At 39.1% G+C, this 18,109-nt stretch overlaps 3 protein-coding genes and 1 long non-coding RNA gene across 9 annotated transcripts; 2 read left to right on the plus strand and 2 right to left on the minus strand.

Moving 5' to 3' along the window:
* Nucleotides 1–1,267: 1,267 nt before the first annotated feature.
* LOC112273286 (uncharacterized) lies at nt 1,268–6,473 on the plus strand. Of its 6 annotated transcripts, none has more exons than XR_012219254.1 (13): nt 1,268–1,834; nt 2,100–2,197; nt 2,438–2,510; nt 2,608–2,692; nt 2,798–2,913; nt 3,035–3,081; nt 3,298–3,471; nt 3,626–3,952; nt 4,144–4,210; nt 4,363–4,438; nt 4,653–4,768; nt 5,170–5,739; nt 6,033–6,473. XR_012219254.1 is itself a non-coding variant. In XM_024501870.2 (12 exons), the coding sequence occupies exons 1-12, from the start codon at nt 1,670–1,672 to the stop codon at nt 5,278–5,280; spliced, it is 1,455 nt and encodes a 484-aa protein (XP_024357638.1). In that variant the 5' UTR covers nt 1,268–1,669; the 3' UTR covers nt 5,281–6,473. The 6 variants fall into 6 exon arrangements, 4 of the variants coding, with proteins under 4 accessions (XP_024357638.1, XP_024357649.1, XP_024357657.1 ...); XR_012219253.1 differs by having other exon boundaries at nt 5,170–5,717; XM_024501870.2 differs by having other exon boundaries at nt 5,170–6,473.
* LOC141046364 (uncharacterized) lies at nt 1,856–4,490 on the minus strand. The gene is made up of 3 exons (XR_012219257.2): nt 4,351–4,490; nt 2,591–2,705; nt 1,856–2,501 (listed from the first exon to the last, which is right to left on the minus strand). It is a non-coding gene; the product is annotated as an uncharacterized LOC141046364 (long non-coding RNA).
* A 358-nt stretch (nt 6,474–6,831) lies between the features above and the next one.
* LOC112294162 (peroxisome biogenesis protein 19-2) lies at nt 6,832–9,925 on the plus strand. The gene is made up of 5 exons (XM_024544371.3): nt 6,832–6,892; nt 7,977–8,019; nt 8,460–8,787; nt 8,963–9,282; nt 9,553–9,925. The coding sequence occupies exons 1-5, from the start codon at nt 6,853–6,855 to the stop codon at nt 9,611–9,613; spliced, it is 792 nt and encodes a 263-aa protein (XP_024400139.1). The 5' UTR covers nt 6,832–6,852; the 3' UTR covers nt 9,614–9,925.
* Nucleotides 9,926–12,184: 2,259 nt separating this feature from the next.
* LOC112294155 (mRNA-decapping enzyme subunit 2) lies at nt 12,185–15,479 on the minus strand. Its single transcript, XM_024544358.3, has 2 exons — nt 13,001–15,479; nt 12,185–12,674 (listed from the first exon to the last, which is right to left on the minus strand). The coding sequence occupies exon 1, from the start codon at nt 15,284–15,286 to the stop codon at nt 14,039–14,041; it is 1,248 nt and encodes a 415-aa protein (XP_024400126.1). The 5' UTR covers nt 15,287–15,479; the 3' UTR covers nt 12,185–12,674; nt 13,001–14,038.
* Nucleotides 15,480–18,109: the final 2,630 nt, after the last annotated feature.

The following is an 18,109-nucleotide window of genomic DNA, read 5'->3' on the forward strand; positions in this document are numbered from 1 at the left end:
TCTCTTTGCTGCCTTTTTACTATTAGCAACATACTATGCTTAAACTTTATGTGATTGTAACTAAGCAAGTACTTGCTGTTCTTCAACATATAGAAATGAAATCATATGTAGATTCTCCAAGTGTTTTCTTCTATTATTTTTAAGCCACATCTCTAAGTTCATCTTCTACAAAATATGCATTAATAGCATTCTAAGATAGTTTTTTCACTTTTTCTTTCACTAACTTTTTATTCAAAGTTATCTTACAAGAGGTGGTACAAACAACCAATTCAACATAACTCTTAGAATAGCCTAGAGGCAAAGACTTAGTGACAAATTGGTGGGATAAGGTTGATTTTGGAATTGATGGAAGTTGTAAGAGTGAAAAACCTTAAGCTCCTCTGCAGGATCTATAAGGAAAATTGTGCTTGTTCTTAGTACATCCAATCCTTTTCTTATGTAAGACTACTTATTGCTAACAATTGTGCCTTTGACTTTGTCAGCATATGTTGCCATAATTTTGCAACCACAACAATTTTAAAAAAATAAAAAAATAAATGATATTGCTACCATTTGCTTGTATTAGTCTAATCTATATTATCATTCTTGATTCTATAATGCAACTAAAGTCACACCTTTATAAATTATTAAACCATTATATCAAATCTTAGCATAGGCACAACCTTGATGCTTTATTATAATCACTAGATTTTAAAAAAGGAAGAAAAATGAACATCTTAATATAATTTGGTTTCTTATTCAGAGCAATTATTTGCAAATCTATTTTAAGTGTATAACAAATAAATATCAACAACTTAAATGGTCATAGATTTTTGATTAAATAAGATTTAGGTATTATTATTTTGTATTAATAATAATAATATTTAAAAATAAAAATAAAAAATACTTTAGTAAAATTCATCTAAAATGACTATAAATTGTAGATTATTTATTATATTTTAGACCTATAATATATTAGTTTGATTACGTGAAATATCTCAATTTTTATTATAAAATAATGACATCTAATATATCTAAGCTGTAATAAATTTAATAAAAATTTAAAATTGTCCAAAATCCATTTATGAATGAAGAAGACAAATTACCAGCTAGGCACCTTTTCGTACCTTGATAGAAAAAAGATGGGAAATTCTTCAGTTTTACTGAATAGTGGAATGAAGGATGGAAGAAAAGATGAAAAAATTAGGGCTTTCGTAGCCCTGGAAGTGAGAACAAGGCAGGGCTCTTGAGAAATGGATGGATGCAGTGACTAAAGCGATGGGCGACACTCCATCGCCTATAGGTTTCCTCCAGGACCTGAAGCTTTCCCTCTCTCTTCGTCTTCGTGGAGTTCTGTAGTGACCGCAACAGTGCAGTTCTTAGCAGTTAATGCTGTAGCAATTGGAAGATGATCATTAGCAAAGGGAAGGTGATCGGAGATTCTGGTAAACGAGACCGTAACTGACGCTGTAGTGCGCTGTGCCTTGTCTCCTCCATTCCCAGGATTCCAAAAACCTGTCCGTAAGGAACGTCGACCTCCACTACATTTTTGATTCTCAGTCCGAGAGCGTGTGCACAGGGCTGTCGAAGCACAGTCGGCAGGGAAGTTTGGCTCGTGGGATTGAATAGGAACCGGTTATGAGGGGGTATTGATCGAGGAGTTACAAATGAAAGGATTGTGTTGACGAGAATGGCGACCAAGCGACCCGAGTTGTGCCGCGATCCTGTTTGGATGCGAGATGCAGTATCGAAGTTCCTCGAGAGCCCTGTGTACTCCGTGCCCCTGTTGGATTTTATTGATGAGAATTGTGGTATGTTTGAGGATTCTGACGATAACAAGCTGGAGTATACCATCGTGAGTTCAGCCGCTTCTAGATTTTAGTTGAATTTTCCGAGGTGGATATTTAAATCCCCCAGAGTTTTTACTGCTTTGCGGAGTGTCAGAGTGGAAGTAACTTGTATTTAATCATCATTATAGTAATCACAGTAATACATCGAGAATACAGGAATCTGACCTAACTCCAGTTGATGGTACTTGCACTTTTAAGAGCAACGTGGTCGCCAATTTGAAGCTCCCATTAAGGGTTCTGACTGCAGTCAGCGTTGTGGCTTTGATTCAGGTTCATGAGAACTTCAAGGAGCTTGTGGATGGTCTCATTTCCGATTTCTTAAGTAGCTTGGGAATCCCTGTCCCCACCTTTGTTCAGATGTTTGCCATGTAAGTTGCGCAAACGTACATTTTGCAAGATTGTTGTATTTGTTTGAACCTTCGTCACAGAAGCAAAGGTGTTCACTCTGCTCCATGGTTTGAACCGATTGCCGGGATTGTTCAACTCTATGAAATTTGCAATCGATTCAGAACGTAACCAACTTTGCAAGTGACCTTTTTCGGGTAGGAGTTCTGCATGCATGATGTGTTGCCATCGTTATGGATGCTGATTTACATCTAACTTTGCAGTGAAGAGCACTCATCATTGTACAGCATAGTGGTGACATCCATTCTCATCGTGGATGACTTCCTCCTGTTCAAGGTATTAGATCAGACCCTTTTCAATCAATGAAGTTTTTTTCACAGAACTCCAAAATGATGGAAACAGGGAGTTCTTTTCACCTTTAAATTTGCGGCAGGAGATGATGCTGAAACGCAATTTCCAGATCAGCAATCAGGCTTTGAGTCGGATGGCGAGCCAGGCACATGCGCTACAAGTTCCTGGTAGCGATTTCTGCTGAACTCCCAACAACACCATGTCTTAATTAGCTGAAAATAAATCGTAGAAAATTTCCTCACTATCTGTCCATTGGTCGCTGGTGGGAACAGCTGACCTAAACTCTGTCATAGACCATCTCTCAGATGTGTCGAAGCAGCGACAACTGAGTGACAAAGAAGCAGCGAAGTCTCTCTCTTTTGCTGAAGCATTTCAGAAGCAATCCAAGGTTCTTCTGCCCATTTACATTTTCACCCAAGTGGTACGCACAGTTATTTAAGCATCAAATTGATGCTAAAATTAACTTCGGAGTTTGACAGAGAGCACAATGGTCGCTTAAACTTCTGCAGGTGAATAATGTAGACTTGGATCCAGTAACTCTCCCTGATACAAGCCAGTACGTACTCATCCTCACTAAGGTTACAGACCTTGAAAGAAAGATAAGTAGAATTGGGTGCTTAATTGCCTGCTCAATACTCTGCTTAATGATAAACTCAAACCTTTCACCATTGGAATCACAATAAGCAATTGCATTAGAGAGAGTAGTTCGAAACTGATTGGAAGACAAACAACGTTCAGATCACTCACCCTGATTGTTTGAAAGAAAATCTAGGAAACTGGTGGAGGATCATGCCGGTCTTGGTGATCAGCGTGAGGAAAGTGACGACGAATTAAAGGGAAAAGATGCTATAACTCATTCCCTTAACACAGATCATGTGACCTTAACACAGATCCTGGATCCTCCAGACACTCCAGACATTTCTTTTCAGAACAAAGAGACGATCATGTGAGAATCTACAAATACTACTGAACTCTCATATGATCCATATGCAAAATAAAGGTGGTTCTGAATGGCGTCTGATTCGAAATAAATTGTAAATTATTCAGTACTCTTGTGGTCTGATTCTTTTTTCTTTGAACGATGTCACACATGAAAATAGGAAATCGTTGATCTCATCATCAAATCCTGTAACTTCATCAAACTATGAGAAAGAACCCCCCAGGGCTGGCGAAGTCCAAAATCCAGAGCACAAAATCGAAGTCTCGTTGCCGGCGACACCTGAGAATGAAGCTTCCTCTAGGGAGAATCGAAGGGAAACTACGAGCACCATGAAGGTATCCTTTCGGGAGGCCGTAATCATGGGAGACCCACCTTTAGAGCAAGATAGTGAGGAGCTGATCGAATGTCTTGACGAGGCAAAATATTTGGATGAAGAGAGGCAAGATCAAAATGAGGAGAAAGCTCCAGAGCTCTCGTCTACCACCTAGTAAAAGACCTATAATATTACTACTTGCAATTAGTGAATTTTGTTTTGACGAAAACTTGCTGTAAGACTTGGCACATTACCTCGACCCCATGCATCTAACCAATGAAGAACTGTACCAACACTTATTGATTAGCTTATGATCTCAAATATATTACATCTAAATTCTTTTCGGTAATTTTCATTCGAAAAAGTTGCGAAACATTTGAAGATTTGTATGCTGACATCAACGAGTGGAAGTTAAAATCACTCAAATCGCTGGTCAGCGTTCGAACTACTTTTACGTTCTTCTAATTCTCTATGCACTTTCACTTCTTAGCATGTGTCAAGATTGTGACCTAATTTGTTTGAAAATAGTTCACTGATTGCTGTGAAGGTGAGTTACCAAAAAATGTGGGTACCTGAGATGGCAGGTGAATGATGGAGATATTCAGCAACGAAGGCGCTATTTGCAGCAGCAACGAGATCGCATCCTCGCTCACAAAAAATGTTCGTTAACACGTTCTTCATTATCCAGCAAAAAGTCTGAATTATACAGTTGATCAGTGGAAATTAAGAACAAGGGCCTACTTTGTCTGATTTAGAAACGCATTCACAATTCTGCAACCAACTGTTGTTCTCAACCCATAGTGCACACCAAACAGCTTTGTAAAATTGATTAATAGATGCAACCCTCTGGTGTTTTGTGGACACGACTGTACAGCTGCCCGAGAGAAGCAGCTTAGATTCTTCAGGCAATTTGAAAGCAAAGCTGAAGCTCCAAATCCCAGACCAAAACGATCAACCCAGCCTACGCCAACCTTACCTCGAGATACTGAGGTATGACAAAAAATAAATCTGGAACATCGTAATTTTCACACATCAATTATCTCGATAAGTGGTACAGGTAGTGGTTAAGTTGCCCTATGAATAAGGTCATCATGTCCAACGACAAAATTATCCTCATATATTTCTGTAATAAATTCCTCTGCGTGAGTATGAAAGTATTCGATTGCAACATAGCATGTACTAGTATATACAATTAACTGATGAGTGCATTTCTCTTACAGATTGTGTCTTTAATAGTGTCCACAATCTTAACAAATTGTAACTAACTCTGGGGTCTCTAATTAGAAGAATTAGAAGAATTAGAACTATCAAACAGCTACGCCCTGATTCTAACTTTGTCTATTCCCCTGCGTAGAGAGTGTTGGTTTCTCATTTCTTTTAATCTCTAGCAGGCAAATAGAAAGAGGGAAACTTTGAGAAAGGAATTGGCCAGATGCCTGAAGGAGGAGCTTACAAACAAGACTTCTAGGACGTCAATCACTTCAAAGCAAATACATGTGTGACTGAAGATTACGATCACAGAAATTTGATGGTCGATTTGACGGTTCTAATGAAAATATGAGTAATAAACAGTTTCAGAGCTTCTTTGAAGCTCGGACGGTTACATTATAATCTGAAAGGAAGACATCAGTTGACGGGAATGTTCATACGTTACATTCTTCTCCACCAAATGACTCACATGAGTGAGATGTATGTGAAGTCTGAACTAAGCGGAAGTAAAGGCATTCTGAAACTGCCACGGTTTTCCAAATTGATCACAGTAAATTGATAATATTATTCGAGAGAACAGGTTCCATCACGAAACGGTCGTTGTGAAATAGTGTTCTGCGATGGAACGGTCGAGCCCTAGAAACCTTCGCTCCTGCCCGCCCCTAGCCCGAGCATCATGGCGGAGCGGAATGCTCAACTCTGGTTTTGATTGGAAACGTTGCATCCACGGGTAACAAACAGACATCAACCGGGTATCTACAGCTTTAATATATATATATATATATGTGTATATATACATAGATTCACACTTAAAGATTCTTTAAAGATTGACTGTTCATCCTCAAAATATAAAATTCACTCTTTAACAACTAATAACAATCCTAAATGTGATCTTCAATTTTGATTTCAGTTTTTTCATTGCGCATGTATGTATATGTATGAGAACTTCTTCAAAATATGATGATATATATATATATACATACATATATACATGAGAGAGTAGATTAAAAAAAAAAAGTAATAGATTGTTTCATGTTTAAAACAGGTAGTAAGATTTTACTTACCAAGTAAAAATTCATTCATATTGGTTCTTTTTTATTTCATGAATATATGACATTGTGCTTCAAGAACCTTTTAACAATTACCATTCTAATTTACCTTAGACTTTGGAACTTCTTCCAATTCATGGAAAAAATTGTGTGTTTTAGAAAATTAATGTATGGATTGATATGATTGCGTTATCTGTGAAGAAATAACAGCTTTATACATTCCTATACATTACCCGTTTAAAAATTTATTTAAAAATGTTTGAATTTTAATGACCTTATTGCAAAATAGGGGAAAATCTTGGTTTTTTAATCCTCAGTATTAACCAAGTGTTAACTTTTACAACCAAACAAAGCCCATAAAATCGAAATGAGTCCCGAAATCGTATGATCACATGAAGAAATGCATATACTAAAAGATGACAATATTACTATCAGAGGTGAAAATAAAAATCAAAATAAAGTAGACAATGTTTTGCACGTCTTTTAAACAATCCAGATTTTAAGTTTCTCACTGTACTAAAATCATGAAAGAAAACATAAGTATAGTTCCAATTTCTATATTTAAATAATTATTTTGCTTACATAAACATGTGATATTCTATGAAGTGCAAAATACTATGACCCACACTATTTGCACAGAAAAGAAGCTTCGAGGTGAGGGAAGCGCAGAATCAGTCGACGAGGCGAACGAGAAATCGGCCACGTCGCTCGCCGTCGACGAAGGGAGTTCTTCGCTCAATTTCGTCGTCGTCTTCAACATAGGGATCACTGAACTGCGGCAATCTGTGTCGCCATAGCTAAGAATCGCTCTTCGAAATGGCCGACCACGAGGATTTTGACGATGACTTGCTTGACAGTACGTAGCTCATCCCTCTCCTTGCTTGTCATCAATTTTTCCTACCACTAGAATTTTTTTTTGAGCTTATTTTGAGCCCTTTTCGTCCGGTTTTAGGTCCAAGATGGCGTAAGAATGAGGTTCGTGAATCTTCCGGCGTTCAGTAGTTTTGATGTAGGGATTTTGACACAATTCTCTGTGAACACGAAAATTTGAGGAATTTTCTGGGTTTTTGAGGGTTTTGTAAGGTGAGATCACGGCGCACGTTTGACGATAGTACGTCGTAGGCGAGCTTTGGCTTTCTTTTGACTTGTTGCCTCATCGGTTTCTGTAATGGTGCTTCGCAACGATTAGTTTACTACCTGGTCGCTCTCAATTTCAATTTTATGTCTTGGGGGGAGCAAGTCTTACTTAGCGGGACGTGACTTCAAATTGCAATTGATTCAAGGTAAAAGTGCGGCGTGAGTCCTCGGTATGTTTTGGAAGATGTGTGCCTCTCCAGAACGATCATTTAAGATTTTTTGGTTTAGTTGTTAAGATAATTTATCGGTTTTTTTGTGTTTGCTGAGATTTGTACTTGCGCATAAAACGTCTTATCCTCTCTTCGTCCTACGCTCGCGGGTGTCGTGTAGTGTGATTTGTGTCGATACGAGTTTATGGACCTGAGATTGAAGAATTATACTACAATCCAAGAGCACACAAATTGAATAGTAGGTGCTCTGATTAGGGTTAGGTTAATACGATCGGCATAGACATTCAGGAATAAGTTTTAATCTACGTGTACATTACTTTACACTCACTATTCTTGAATAGAGAGTGCCGATTATCACGAGATTAAACCTCCTTTTGTATAGTGGTTGCGTCTGTAAACTTCTATTGTAACATAAGAGGTTAAGTCTATCTCAACCGATATGTGCCCTTACGAACGGCGGGATTTACATATGCCACTTCTATTCTTGGAGCTTCTCAAGGTCTGCCCAGAAATGCTATTGCAGAGCTTATTCTGCACATGCCATGATTTAATCATCTTCGTAAGCATAGATATCACTAGAGCAGTATTTTGTTATCACTGTTTCCTGATAATTTCAATTTGTTGCATTCGCAGGTGCTCTAGACGATTTCCGTGGAGTTGGTGGCTTAAGTCTCAAGTAAAATGACTGTTCTAACTCTCTATCTCTCAATGGTTCTCATTCAATAATGTCATAATGGTGATTTATCATACGAGGTCTAATTTTTGAAGTCTCTTTAGATTCTCTACGTAGTATGTTCAAGGATCGACCTTTTCATGACGGATTCTCTTTCCGTGTATTGGGAGCACATTTCTGCTTTGCTTTGTGGTCATTTTCCTGCTCTCCTTCTGCACGTCATTTTTATTTTGCCCTTCTGAATCGAGTAATATTTAGACTTGGATTTCAGAGCTTTGAAAATTTATTGAAGTGAGGAAGTATTCCAGCTAATCATTATTATGTCGGAGTGATTTATTATAATATGTACTCAGAACCGAAGAACAGAGTTTTTGCATGAATGTCGTTAGAACTGGTGCTTGTTGATGACTATGCGTAGACACTGATACTTAAACATTATTCAGGTCTTCTGATAAAACTCCAGCGTCGCAATCGGGTCCCTCTGAGTCGAGCGCTGAAACAAAGCCAATTGCAGTGCAAGGACTAGGCAGTAGTTTACCATCATTAACGTCAGGAAAGAAGAAAAGTGGTAAGGTTTCAAAAACTAAAAATGCCCCAGGTCAAGGTTCCCGTACTGTCAAGCCGGAGGCCAACTTGTCTGCGACGTTGGAAAGATTGGCTGAACAAACACGGTACACAGTTGAAAGCATAGATGCGCCTCCTATGGGTGAGAATATAGGCGACGACATGGAAAGTTTCGCCAAGCAGTTTGAAGCTCTAAGCGGAAGTCAGGTTCTCTTTGAAAACTATTGCTCCATATACAAGCGGGTTCATTTACAAGGAAATAGGCATTCCTTTTCAACATTGTCTGTTGTCGAAGTTTCGACAATCGCGTCTGTGATAAGTCATTGGGTGTAATGCAAACTTAAGATTCTGGCTTTATCCCTGCTTCCATGTGCACATGCAGGATATGCAGGGTTTGATGGATACCATGATGCGGCAGCTCCTCTCTAAGGAAATATTATATGATCCAATGAAAGAAATTGGTGATCGTTACCCTGAATGGCTAGAGTCACACAAGTCGGAGCTCAGCAGTGAGGACATGGCGCGCTACACAAAACAATACGACTTCATCAAGCAGCTGTGCCATGCTTATGAAACCACACCAGACGATTTTCAAAAAGTTGTGGACCTTATGCAGAACATGCAAGAATGTGGACAACCGCCTCCAGATATAGTTCGCGAGCTTGCGCCTGGTCTTGAACTTGGAGAAGACGGTTTACCAATGTATGTTCTTCCTGGGCTCATACTTGCAACTTGTCTTTTTTCTGAATTTTAATTTGCTCTTTAAGTCAGTTGCTGAGATTGTGTTCTGGTTGATATTGTTTCCTAAATATCATCCGTGTCAAGTAGTATCTTGTTTTGGATGTTGTTGATCTTGTTGAAACTGAATAGTGATCTGAAACTACCTGCATCAACAGTCCGGCACATTTTTACATACGTCCAGTTGGATTAGTACTGTTTTGTATTTTGCTCACTCAATGTGTTCCATCGCAGGCTCCCTGATTTCTCAGGAGGAGGTGCACTTGGTGGTCCAGGTAATTGCAGCATTATGTGATTGGTGAAAAGTTGAAGGTTTTCGGTTCAGTTTAGGATCTAATTAGAGCCTGAGGTCGTTCGTGTGATTTGATCGTTGACGTAGAGATCTCCGGTTATTCGGAGTCTCAGGGAATCGTGACATTGAGTTTGGGATTGAGTTATTTTTGTAGGATTGTGGTTATGAGGACCACTGGGCTCATCTTAAAATTTGGACAGCTAGTGGTCCAGAATATTTACTGAAGTAGGTAGTGGTGTTGGCACAGATTCTGACCTGATGCTGATCACAGTAAATGTTTTTCTGATATAAGCCGTCACAAATATTTTTGCAGTATGATGATTCCTGATTGTTCTCAGTAGTTGGTTGACGAATCATTCAACAATGCATCTTCATTCAGGCATTATTTTACATATTAATGGTACATTCTGTGCGGATTTGATACACGAGTTATCAGGAAGTTTTTAGAATAGCACTTGGATCGTTTAATTCTTACCCGTTATGTTGGCGGGACATAGTACTTTCATGCGTCTTGTCCGACTTTGATGTGCAGAGGTTGCAGTAGTCTATCACCCTTGTGAAGCGCAAGCCATATTGGGACTTTGTTGGCTCTGGATTGGTATACTAACTATCTCGAATAGACGTTCTGTGGACTGATATTTATTTTTCTTGAAGTTGCAAAATGATTGTTGTAGTCTCCTAATGAGTGTTCAGAAACTTATGTTTTGGATGCACCGGGCACAATTTACTGTCCTACTCAATTAGATCTTTTTTTTTATGTGGAGAAACTTGATTCCCAATATTTCGGCTGCAGACCTTGATGCTCTTGGGATCACAATTAGTTGCTTTGTTTCTTATTTTTATTAGATATCTTAATACACATCCTGCTGTATGTTTCAAAGCAGAGGGATTTAGTAAGCTTGATGAAGTAGGTAATTTGAGGTAAGCCTACGAAGAACGTGAAGCAGATCTAAATAGTAGCTGCTTCACGAACTGAAGTTAGTTTTTCATTTGCATAAATGCACAAAGAAAGTAACCGCCAGTTTCTTGAATCGATGGGTCCTCTTGTTCCTCGTAGCATACACGGCTGAGATCCGCTGATGGGAACTAATTAAAGAAATGTGCAGTGGGTCTTCTGGAAGTTGACAAACCCTCGCTCTTCTTTTCTGTTCAGTTTTTGATCACTTGGTAGGCTTAGTGCGCATTTTGCTATCTGATTCTGTTCAATATCACTTGTGATTCATAAGTGGGAATGTTCGGGAACCCCTTGGCCTCGCCTTAGCCCAACTTTTGAGAAAGCATTGTTCACCACACTGGACGAGAAATTAGGCGATATGACGCTTGTCAATTCTGACGAGTTGATTATGTAGAGTGTGAAGCATGTAAGAGTTAGCACTGAAACGATTAATTCCAATTCTTTGGTTAATCATTTTCTTCTAACGACGGAGTTGTGGAACGTTAAAGTGTATTTGCGGATTTCTTCCTCTCATGACATCATGTGGAAGTTCCGAATTTTTCATTCCAGGCAGTAAAAACTTCGCATTGAATGTTCATTGTGACATCGCGTAAGGAACTGATGTTTGGGCGAAGCTGAAAGAGTTAACCCTATTGAAGTATTTTAATCATGGGCCGAAGATATTGGATCACCACTTCATACTGCAAGAGTTTGTCATGAAACCCTAAACCGCTTCTCACCGTCCGTGGACATTGTCAGTCAGCTCGCGCAGGTTTAATATGCTCCAATATGCACTGAAAAAGGTGACAGTATGGGGTGGCAGTTCGGTGAATGTCTCACAGCTTGTGCATTTGTCTCCCATTGCTTACACGTGCGCAGGGTCATTATCACTGGTAGTTGCACTGAAGTGAAGCAAACTTTTCTCTGGGCATCCAATGAACTTTTAGAGGATCAGTTTACGAAGATTATACTGTGAACATTTGAGTATATCACCAACCAATGTTTACGTTAATAAAGCAGATCTTCACTTCCTATCACATGTCGCAACTCTCGTCCTTCAAGGAAGTAACTACATATGTCAGCTTCTGGATCCACTAGGACTACTTTCTAGAGAGGTGAAGCATCTTACATAAAGATGGAAGATATTGATGCGAAGACCACGGACAATCACGTCAGCGCTCCACAAACACTCACTGCGCCCAGTTTCTCATTTTTTCCAGAAGCTGGTCTCCACACAATCACAAGACGACGGATGTAAAGAAAGTCTCCACATCAGACTCCAATCCCCAGCCACCTGTTCCAGGCCAATCGAGGAGGCAAAAGGACATATCTGTTTAGGGCCGGTACGCGATTCGCTTGACATACCGGCAACAAATGGCACCTCACTTTTAGGCACAAGCATGGGTTCCTCATCTATAACCACTAAACCCAGAAGGCTTTTTTAAGGGTTCTTAGGTGGAAGGTGCGCATAGCATCTCCTACCTTTCCAAATAAATCTGTCAACTAAGCATCTTTACAATTGTCCTTACTAAATACAATTTCGGAACATATGACCAAACAAACAGCTCACTGGTTTTAGGGTTAACGAGATAGCAAATGTTTGATGACAGAAATCTTGCACCATCGCAAAAGACAAGGTATTATAATCATGAAAAGTATATTTATTATAGTAGAATCAGTATAATACGTGCCCATGAAATTACCCATCCTATTCCTATTTCTAAGAATTGAAAGAATGGTAACGTTCACACATAGTTTCCTACTCACAAATAACGAATTTTTGAAATTCTAAGATAACACAAATAAGTACGAAGGAAGTTTAGAGTAACAATGATTACTTATGTGAGTTCAACAAACGAGTCTAATAGCCATTACATGATGGCTGATATATGATCGTTCACATATGATAAACGTATTAGCATAAACAAATTGATTTCGAACATTTCTTTGACGGCCCTAATAGATGATTCTCGACCACTTCAAGCCTTGAATGGCATCTGCATTTCTCTAATGATCGAACATTCTGCAGTAAACGCTGCGCAGGCACTTCTTGTAGATAGACACTTTGCTCGTGTTAAACATGCCTTCAAAGCTCTCTTCCTCAGTTTCTGTTCTATGACGCAGTGGTATCTGAAAGAACTCAAATACACACATTCATTAGTTTTAAGTTTCAAAACTTCACGAACGTTAAAAGAGAATTCACATTTCTGCGTCGACAAGCACTGTGGACAACGAAATAGAAGGTGATTGACTTCTTTATTGTCAAACTCAATGCGAAATAGCTATCTGACGAGTTTTTACAATTGTACATGCTCATCCCAAGCATTCAGAACAACATTGGCTACTGTAAATTTTAAAAATTGCTGCACCCTGCGAGTCTCATCATAAGTCACCTCAGCATTGTAACACAACAACCAAGATTGATACAAGATGAATAGAGAATACGAGAGTCGTACCTTTGACAGGTAGCGAATATAGCATTTGTCCCAAGCGCACATCATAGCACACTGAAGATTAGCAGAGCCTTCCGTCTCAGGATCCAGCTATGCTTTGACTCCAGCGCCTTCGTTGTCTCTCCTTAGCAAGTACCAAACTAATTACCTCGTATAGCTCAGACATGAGCCATTTCTCAGCTGTCCACAAATTAAATGATCTCCAATGCTATATACTAAATCACACCTACAAACTAAAACTATAGAACATGTGATGCCGAGATATGCCAAAAAAAAGTAGCATATCTCCTCATCCTATCACCACTAATAATGCACAATCCACAGCTTTCATTTACACAACAGCCCAACCCCTCAATGAATCGTTCTATCACTGAATGCTATCCTAAGGCTACGCAGGGACGCGACTCAAAAATTCGTCATATCCCTCCTCACACTCATGGCACATGCCACGGTTTGATCAACTGTATCTTTCCCGAGAGAAGTTGATCCCTCAATTCTGAACCCACAAAAGGGTTGATTAAAGACTATCTTCAATCTCTTCTGAGATTTCAACTTGCTCAAACCAATCTTTCACAGCGCCACAGTGAGGTTTCTTGATTTTGTCCGAAACTTCAGGGGCTAGGAGAATTGTGGTTTCATCTCCACATTATCGAGGTCATTTGACCTCTCTCAGCGCATGTACATCTGCTCTTGTGATCCGCAGGGATGCAACAAAATGTTGACTATGGCTTAGAGGATCAGGTGCAGACTGCAATAGAGGCATGACCCTCGAGATTAACCCTTATCTGTTTCACCCTCGTCAATGACATCTTCAGTGGGTGTATTATATACTAGAGGTGTATTAGAGCCAGGGTTCGCAAAAACTAAGATCTAGCCATGTTCTAAAAAGGATAAGACACAGAAAACGGTAGATTACAAAATGGTCAAAGGAACTCAACCCCAATCATTAAGGAAAGACAGGGAGCGAGAAATCTAATGGTTCCATCGCCACAAGACGCAGCCCACCAACGAGGGCAACTTCCCCATTTCGTAGTTTGCGCGCTAACCATCAAGTTGCTTCAGGATTTGAGCAAAGTCAAACCTGAAATTCCGAAAGGCGTTACCAGGGGGACCCTTCAAAACAGTTTTAGGGGGGATGCTTGGAGGTGTCTTCGGAACCATCGGTGGAATCAACTTAGGAGTGATCCCTGATGTGGCCTTCAGGACGGTCGGTAGGGTCGACCTTGGAGAGTTCTTTGGTGTGCTCCTTGGAGAGCTCCTTGGGGTGCTGATCGGAGATGTCTTCGGGGTACTCATCGGTGATGTTTCAGGTGTACTCCTTGGAGAACTCTTTATCTTCTCCGGTAACGGCACAGGAGCAGCCACAGCTGCAGGAAATACAGGCATCACAGCCGACACATAATTTTGGGACAAAGGACCGAATCCTCCACCCGAGGAGTTGTTTTTCACCTTCCAGACAGAAACAGTTGGAACCGGATTCACTCGCTTCGGATACTGGAGTCGCCTCTTCGAGATCCAAAGCTTGAGAGGCACAATGAATGGGAACACCATGAAATATTTGAATCCAGTGGGACCCCGATGGTGCAATACAGACTCACCGTTAGAAACTGGCAGTTCATCCAACCTGTGCCACGCTATTTCGCTCACCTCCTTCTTCGTTTGAGGTTCGAACAAGAAGTCATCCTTCACGCCCGGAATAATGAACAGTCGCATTCGCTGCTGCCCTACCACCACTTCCAAGTGATCATCCAGGTTCAGTTTGGGCTTGATATTGTACGACGTCTCCTCCACAACTTCCCTCACTGCACAGGTAGAGTCCTCCTCATCCTTGTTCTTCTTCCCTCGCGGAAAGCTCCAGCTTGCGCCTGCCTTCCACCCTTTCACAAGCAAGCACCGCTCCAAGCTCTCATCCAGAATGATCGCACCCGTCACGGGGACCCTGGTCTTGTACATAGTGAAATCTCTGTATATGTTATCAATTTGCGTAAGATAAGGCCGCAACGCGGCGCAGCTCTGGAACATCAACGACGAAAACTCACGCAGGGTCATAGCCTTCAAGGCCATGTTCTGCTCCATCGCATTATCTTCGTAAAACCAGTGCGCTTGCTCAATAGAGAACAGTATCCTCTCAAACGACTTCAGCTCCTCCTCCGGCATGTTCAGCACGAAACGGCTGCACAGATCGTCCAAAAGCTCCCGCGACGGCAACTGCGTCCGCTGCGGCGGCCCTCCGTTCCCCACCCCTCCGCCCGTGCGACCACTCCTTGGAATCGGCATCCCACCCCTCATATGCCACAACTATTCCCTCCTTCCCTCAATCCTTCCCTCTCAATCCTTCCTTCCCTCTCAATCCTTCCCTCTCGATCCTTCCTCCCCCCTCAATCCTTCCCCCTCAATCCTTCCCCCTCAATCCTTCCCCCTCAACCCTTCCCTCAATCCTTCCCTCAATCCTTCCCTCTCAATCCTTCCTCCCCCCTCAATCCTTCCCCCTCAATCCTTCCCCCTCAATCCTTCCCCCTCAACCCTTCCCTCAATCCTTCCCTCAATCCTTCCCTCAATCCTTCCCTCAATCCTTCCCTCAATTCTTCCCTCAATTCTTCCCTCAATCCTTCCCTCAATCCTTCCCTCACCCCGCAAATCCACAGCCCTCGCATCCAAACGGCAACAGTAGCTTCCTCACCCTCCTCACAAATGACAGCGAGAAGCAAGCCCTCTTGACGAAAATAGCTTTTCCTCACCAAGCAAGTTGAATCCACGGGAATAGGAAGCTTCTAGAAACCCGTTCAAGCTCGGCTGCAACGCGTAGATGAAATCCGCCTCGGCATTATTTTATCCCCGATTTCATCCATAAGGGGACGGTCCGGGTCAAATCAAACCAGCGCAGGACTTCTGTGCCAGAGGGGATGGCACTGATCCAGCTGGACAGGCGCGTGGATGATGTGGCGGGTTTCCACTGGTCCGACTCCTACCCACCTCCGTTTCGTGCCTCAATCAGTGTTGACTCCTTTTACAACCTAAGACGCGTTCGATGAATGTGCTCATTTGTTCGGTCACTCACTCACTCTTCGTGATCGTGAAATGGTGAGTTTGACTGTTTCGTTGCTTTTGTGGATGTTACTAATTTTTCCAACTCCCATTGGTTGTTTAAATTTTTCTTTGCGTTTAAAGTTTTGCTTTGAAGGGCGGCTGGCTTGGAACAATACTAATATATTTTTGAATATTGAAAAGCAAATGGAGAAGTTGGGATAGCTAGATTTTGCTATTTGCAGTTTTGATGTAACGAAGTTTGAGCATGTAATTATCGTCTTGAATGGTTCAATGTCTCCTTGCAATATTTTTCTAAAAATGTGTTCTTCTAAAAGTCGTCCACTGTTGAATATCATATCTGATAAAAATCCATCCTTGAATTGGTAGTCTTATTTGGGATTTTGAATTCCTAAGTTGAAAGGTTTGTTCGTTGAAATTATATATGCCAAACTCTATTGATTGGATTGAAAGCTCTTAATTTTAACACAGCTCGAAATTATGTGGTATAATATAAATTTTCAAATCACATATATTTTTCTTTTAATAGATTAAAACCATAATATTACTAATATTTATCATGAATAAAATCAATATAATAAATTTAATAAATAAATCCTAAATTTTACTTTTAATAAGATTTACAAATTTCATCATTGAAACAGGATTATTAACTAGAAATTTTAAAATGAAATTAAAATTTCATTTAAGAATATTATATTTTCCACTTTTTACTATGATTTTAATTTAAATTTCTAAAATGATAAATCTCAATAAAAATTTGACATTAACCATGTACATTGACCATCGATATACATTACAGTTATCTAACCAACAATTAGCAAAAACAAGTTTAATTAAAAATAAGAATAAAAATAAATAAACTAATGTGATTTTGAACCTTTTGAGAAATTCTTATATCTTTTAAAAAGCAGTAAAAAAAAGTATGTATATATATATTAAAATAAACAACAAATATACTAATGTGATTTTAACCCTCATTAGTAATTCTTTTACCTTAATATATATATATATATATACAGTTTGTCCAAAAGATTAAAAAAAAAAAAAAAAACCAGAGAATCCAAAAAAAAAATCCTCCATAGATTTTTTTACTAAATTCAAGTCTTTTAGTTTTTATTTCATAGATCTAAAATTTATCCAAATACTATCAACATATCAAATATAATATCCCTCAAAACATGAACCACAATTTTGCTCATAAGAAGGAAATTATCTGTTAAAATAAATGTATTCAACAATGATTAAATATTAAAATAGATGGAAATATAATGTGAAGTGGCAACTTAAAATAATCTGAATCAACAATTGTTGATATAACGGTTGTATTAATAGATGCTTATAAGAAATAAAATTTGAAGTTTTAAAATTTATTTAAACATGGATGAAAAATATTTAATATTGAATGTGGAAGTTCTTAAACTGCAGCCATAATATAAATTGTATGTAAATAAATTACAATTTTGGTTGGAGTTTACATGAGCATCAACAATAATTTTGGTTGTGATTTTTGAAAAGGTATTTGATGATTAGAAGAGAACTAAGTGTTCATGAATAAGAAACTAAAGTCACATTTAAAAACCCAAAGGGAATTCTAATGCTTATTATTAGTTTCCTCAATAACAGTGTGTGAAGTATTTGTGAACCATTAATGATTAAAAGATTCATCTTATTAAAAAAATTGCACTCAACAATACAAATTTTTAGTATTCTTGGCAATCTGCAACAACAACACTTGATTTCTAATTGATCAAAAATTGAATTATTGCTTTATTTTTATTGAAAACAATGAAATATGTAGCAAATTAGAGATTTATTTTTATTTTTATTTTTATTTTTTTCTTTTCTTTTTGTCTCTTTTGGTTTATTCCTAGGCATCTTTAAATTAGGACTTTCTATGAAATACCTAATTTAGCTTATTTTAGTATTGCTGTTAAGTTTTATTTTAGATAAATTAGGAATAGATGAAATTTATCTATAGAATTTTCTAAAACCATCCATCCTCGTCAAATTTGACAAACTCTGTCAAATTATTTAGAATGTAGGATACTCTCAAGTAAAAATTTC

Source organism: Physcomitrium patens, chromosome 2, assembly GCF_059467195.1.
Source record: "Physcomitrium patens ecotype Gransden chromosome 2, ASM5946719v1, whole genome shotgun sequence".
Taxonomy (NCBI): Eukaryota; Viridiplantae; Streptophyta; class Bryopsida; order Funariales; family Funariaceae; genus Physcomitrium; species Physcomitrium patens.

Bases quoted from the DNA above. Each gene is read 5' to 3' on its own strand.
- LOC112273286 (XM_024501870.2), top strand. From the start codon at position 1,670: ATGGCGACCAAGCGACCCGAGTTGTGCCGCGATCCTGTTTGGATGCGA. The intron at 2,198-2,437 runs GTAAGTTGCGCA...CTAACTTTGCAG, and splicing joins TTTGTTCAGATGTTTGCCAT to TGAAGAGCACTCATCATTGT. The intron at 4,439-4,652 runs GTTCGTTAACAC...ACGACTGTACAG, and splicing joins CATCCTCGCTCACAAAAAAT to CTGCCCGAGAGAAGCAGCTT.
- LOC112294162 (XM_024544371.3), top strand. From the start codon at position 6,853: ATGGCCGACCACGAGGATTTTGACGATGACTTGCTTGACA. The intron at 8,788-8,962 runs GTTCTCTTTGAA...GTGCACATGCAG, and splicing joins AAGCTCTAAGCGGAAGTCAG to GATATGCAGGGTTTGATGGA. The intron at 9,283-9,552 runs GTATGTTCTTCC...GTTCCATCGCAG, and splicing joins GGAGAAGACGGTTTACCAAT to GCTCCCTGATTTCTCAGGAG.
- LOC112294155 (XM_024544358.3), bottom strand. From the start codon at position 15,286: ATGAGGGGTGGGATGCCGATTCCAAGGAGTGGTCGCACGGGCGGAGGG.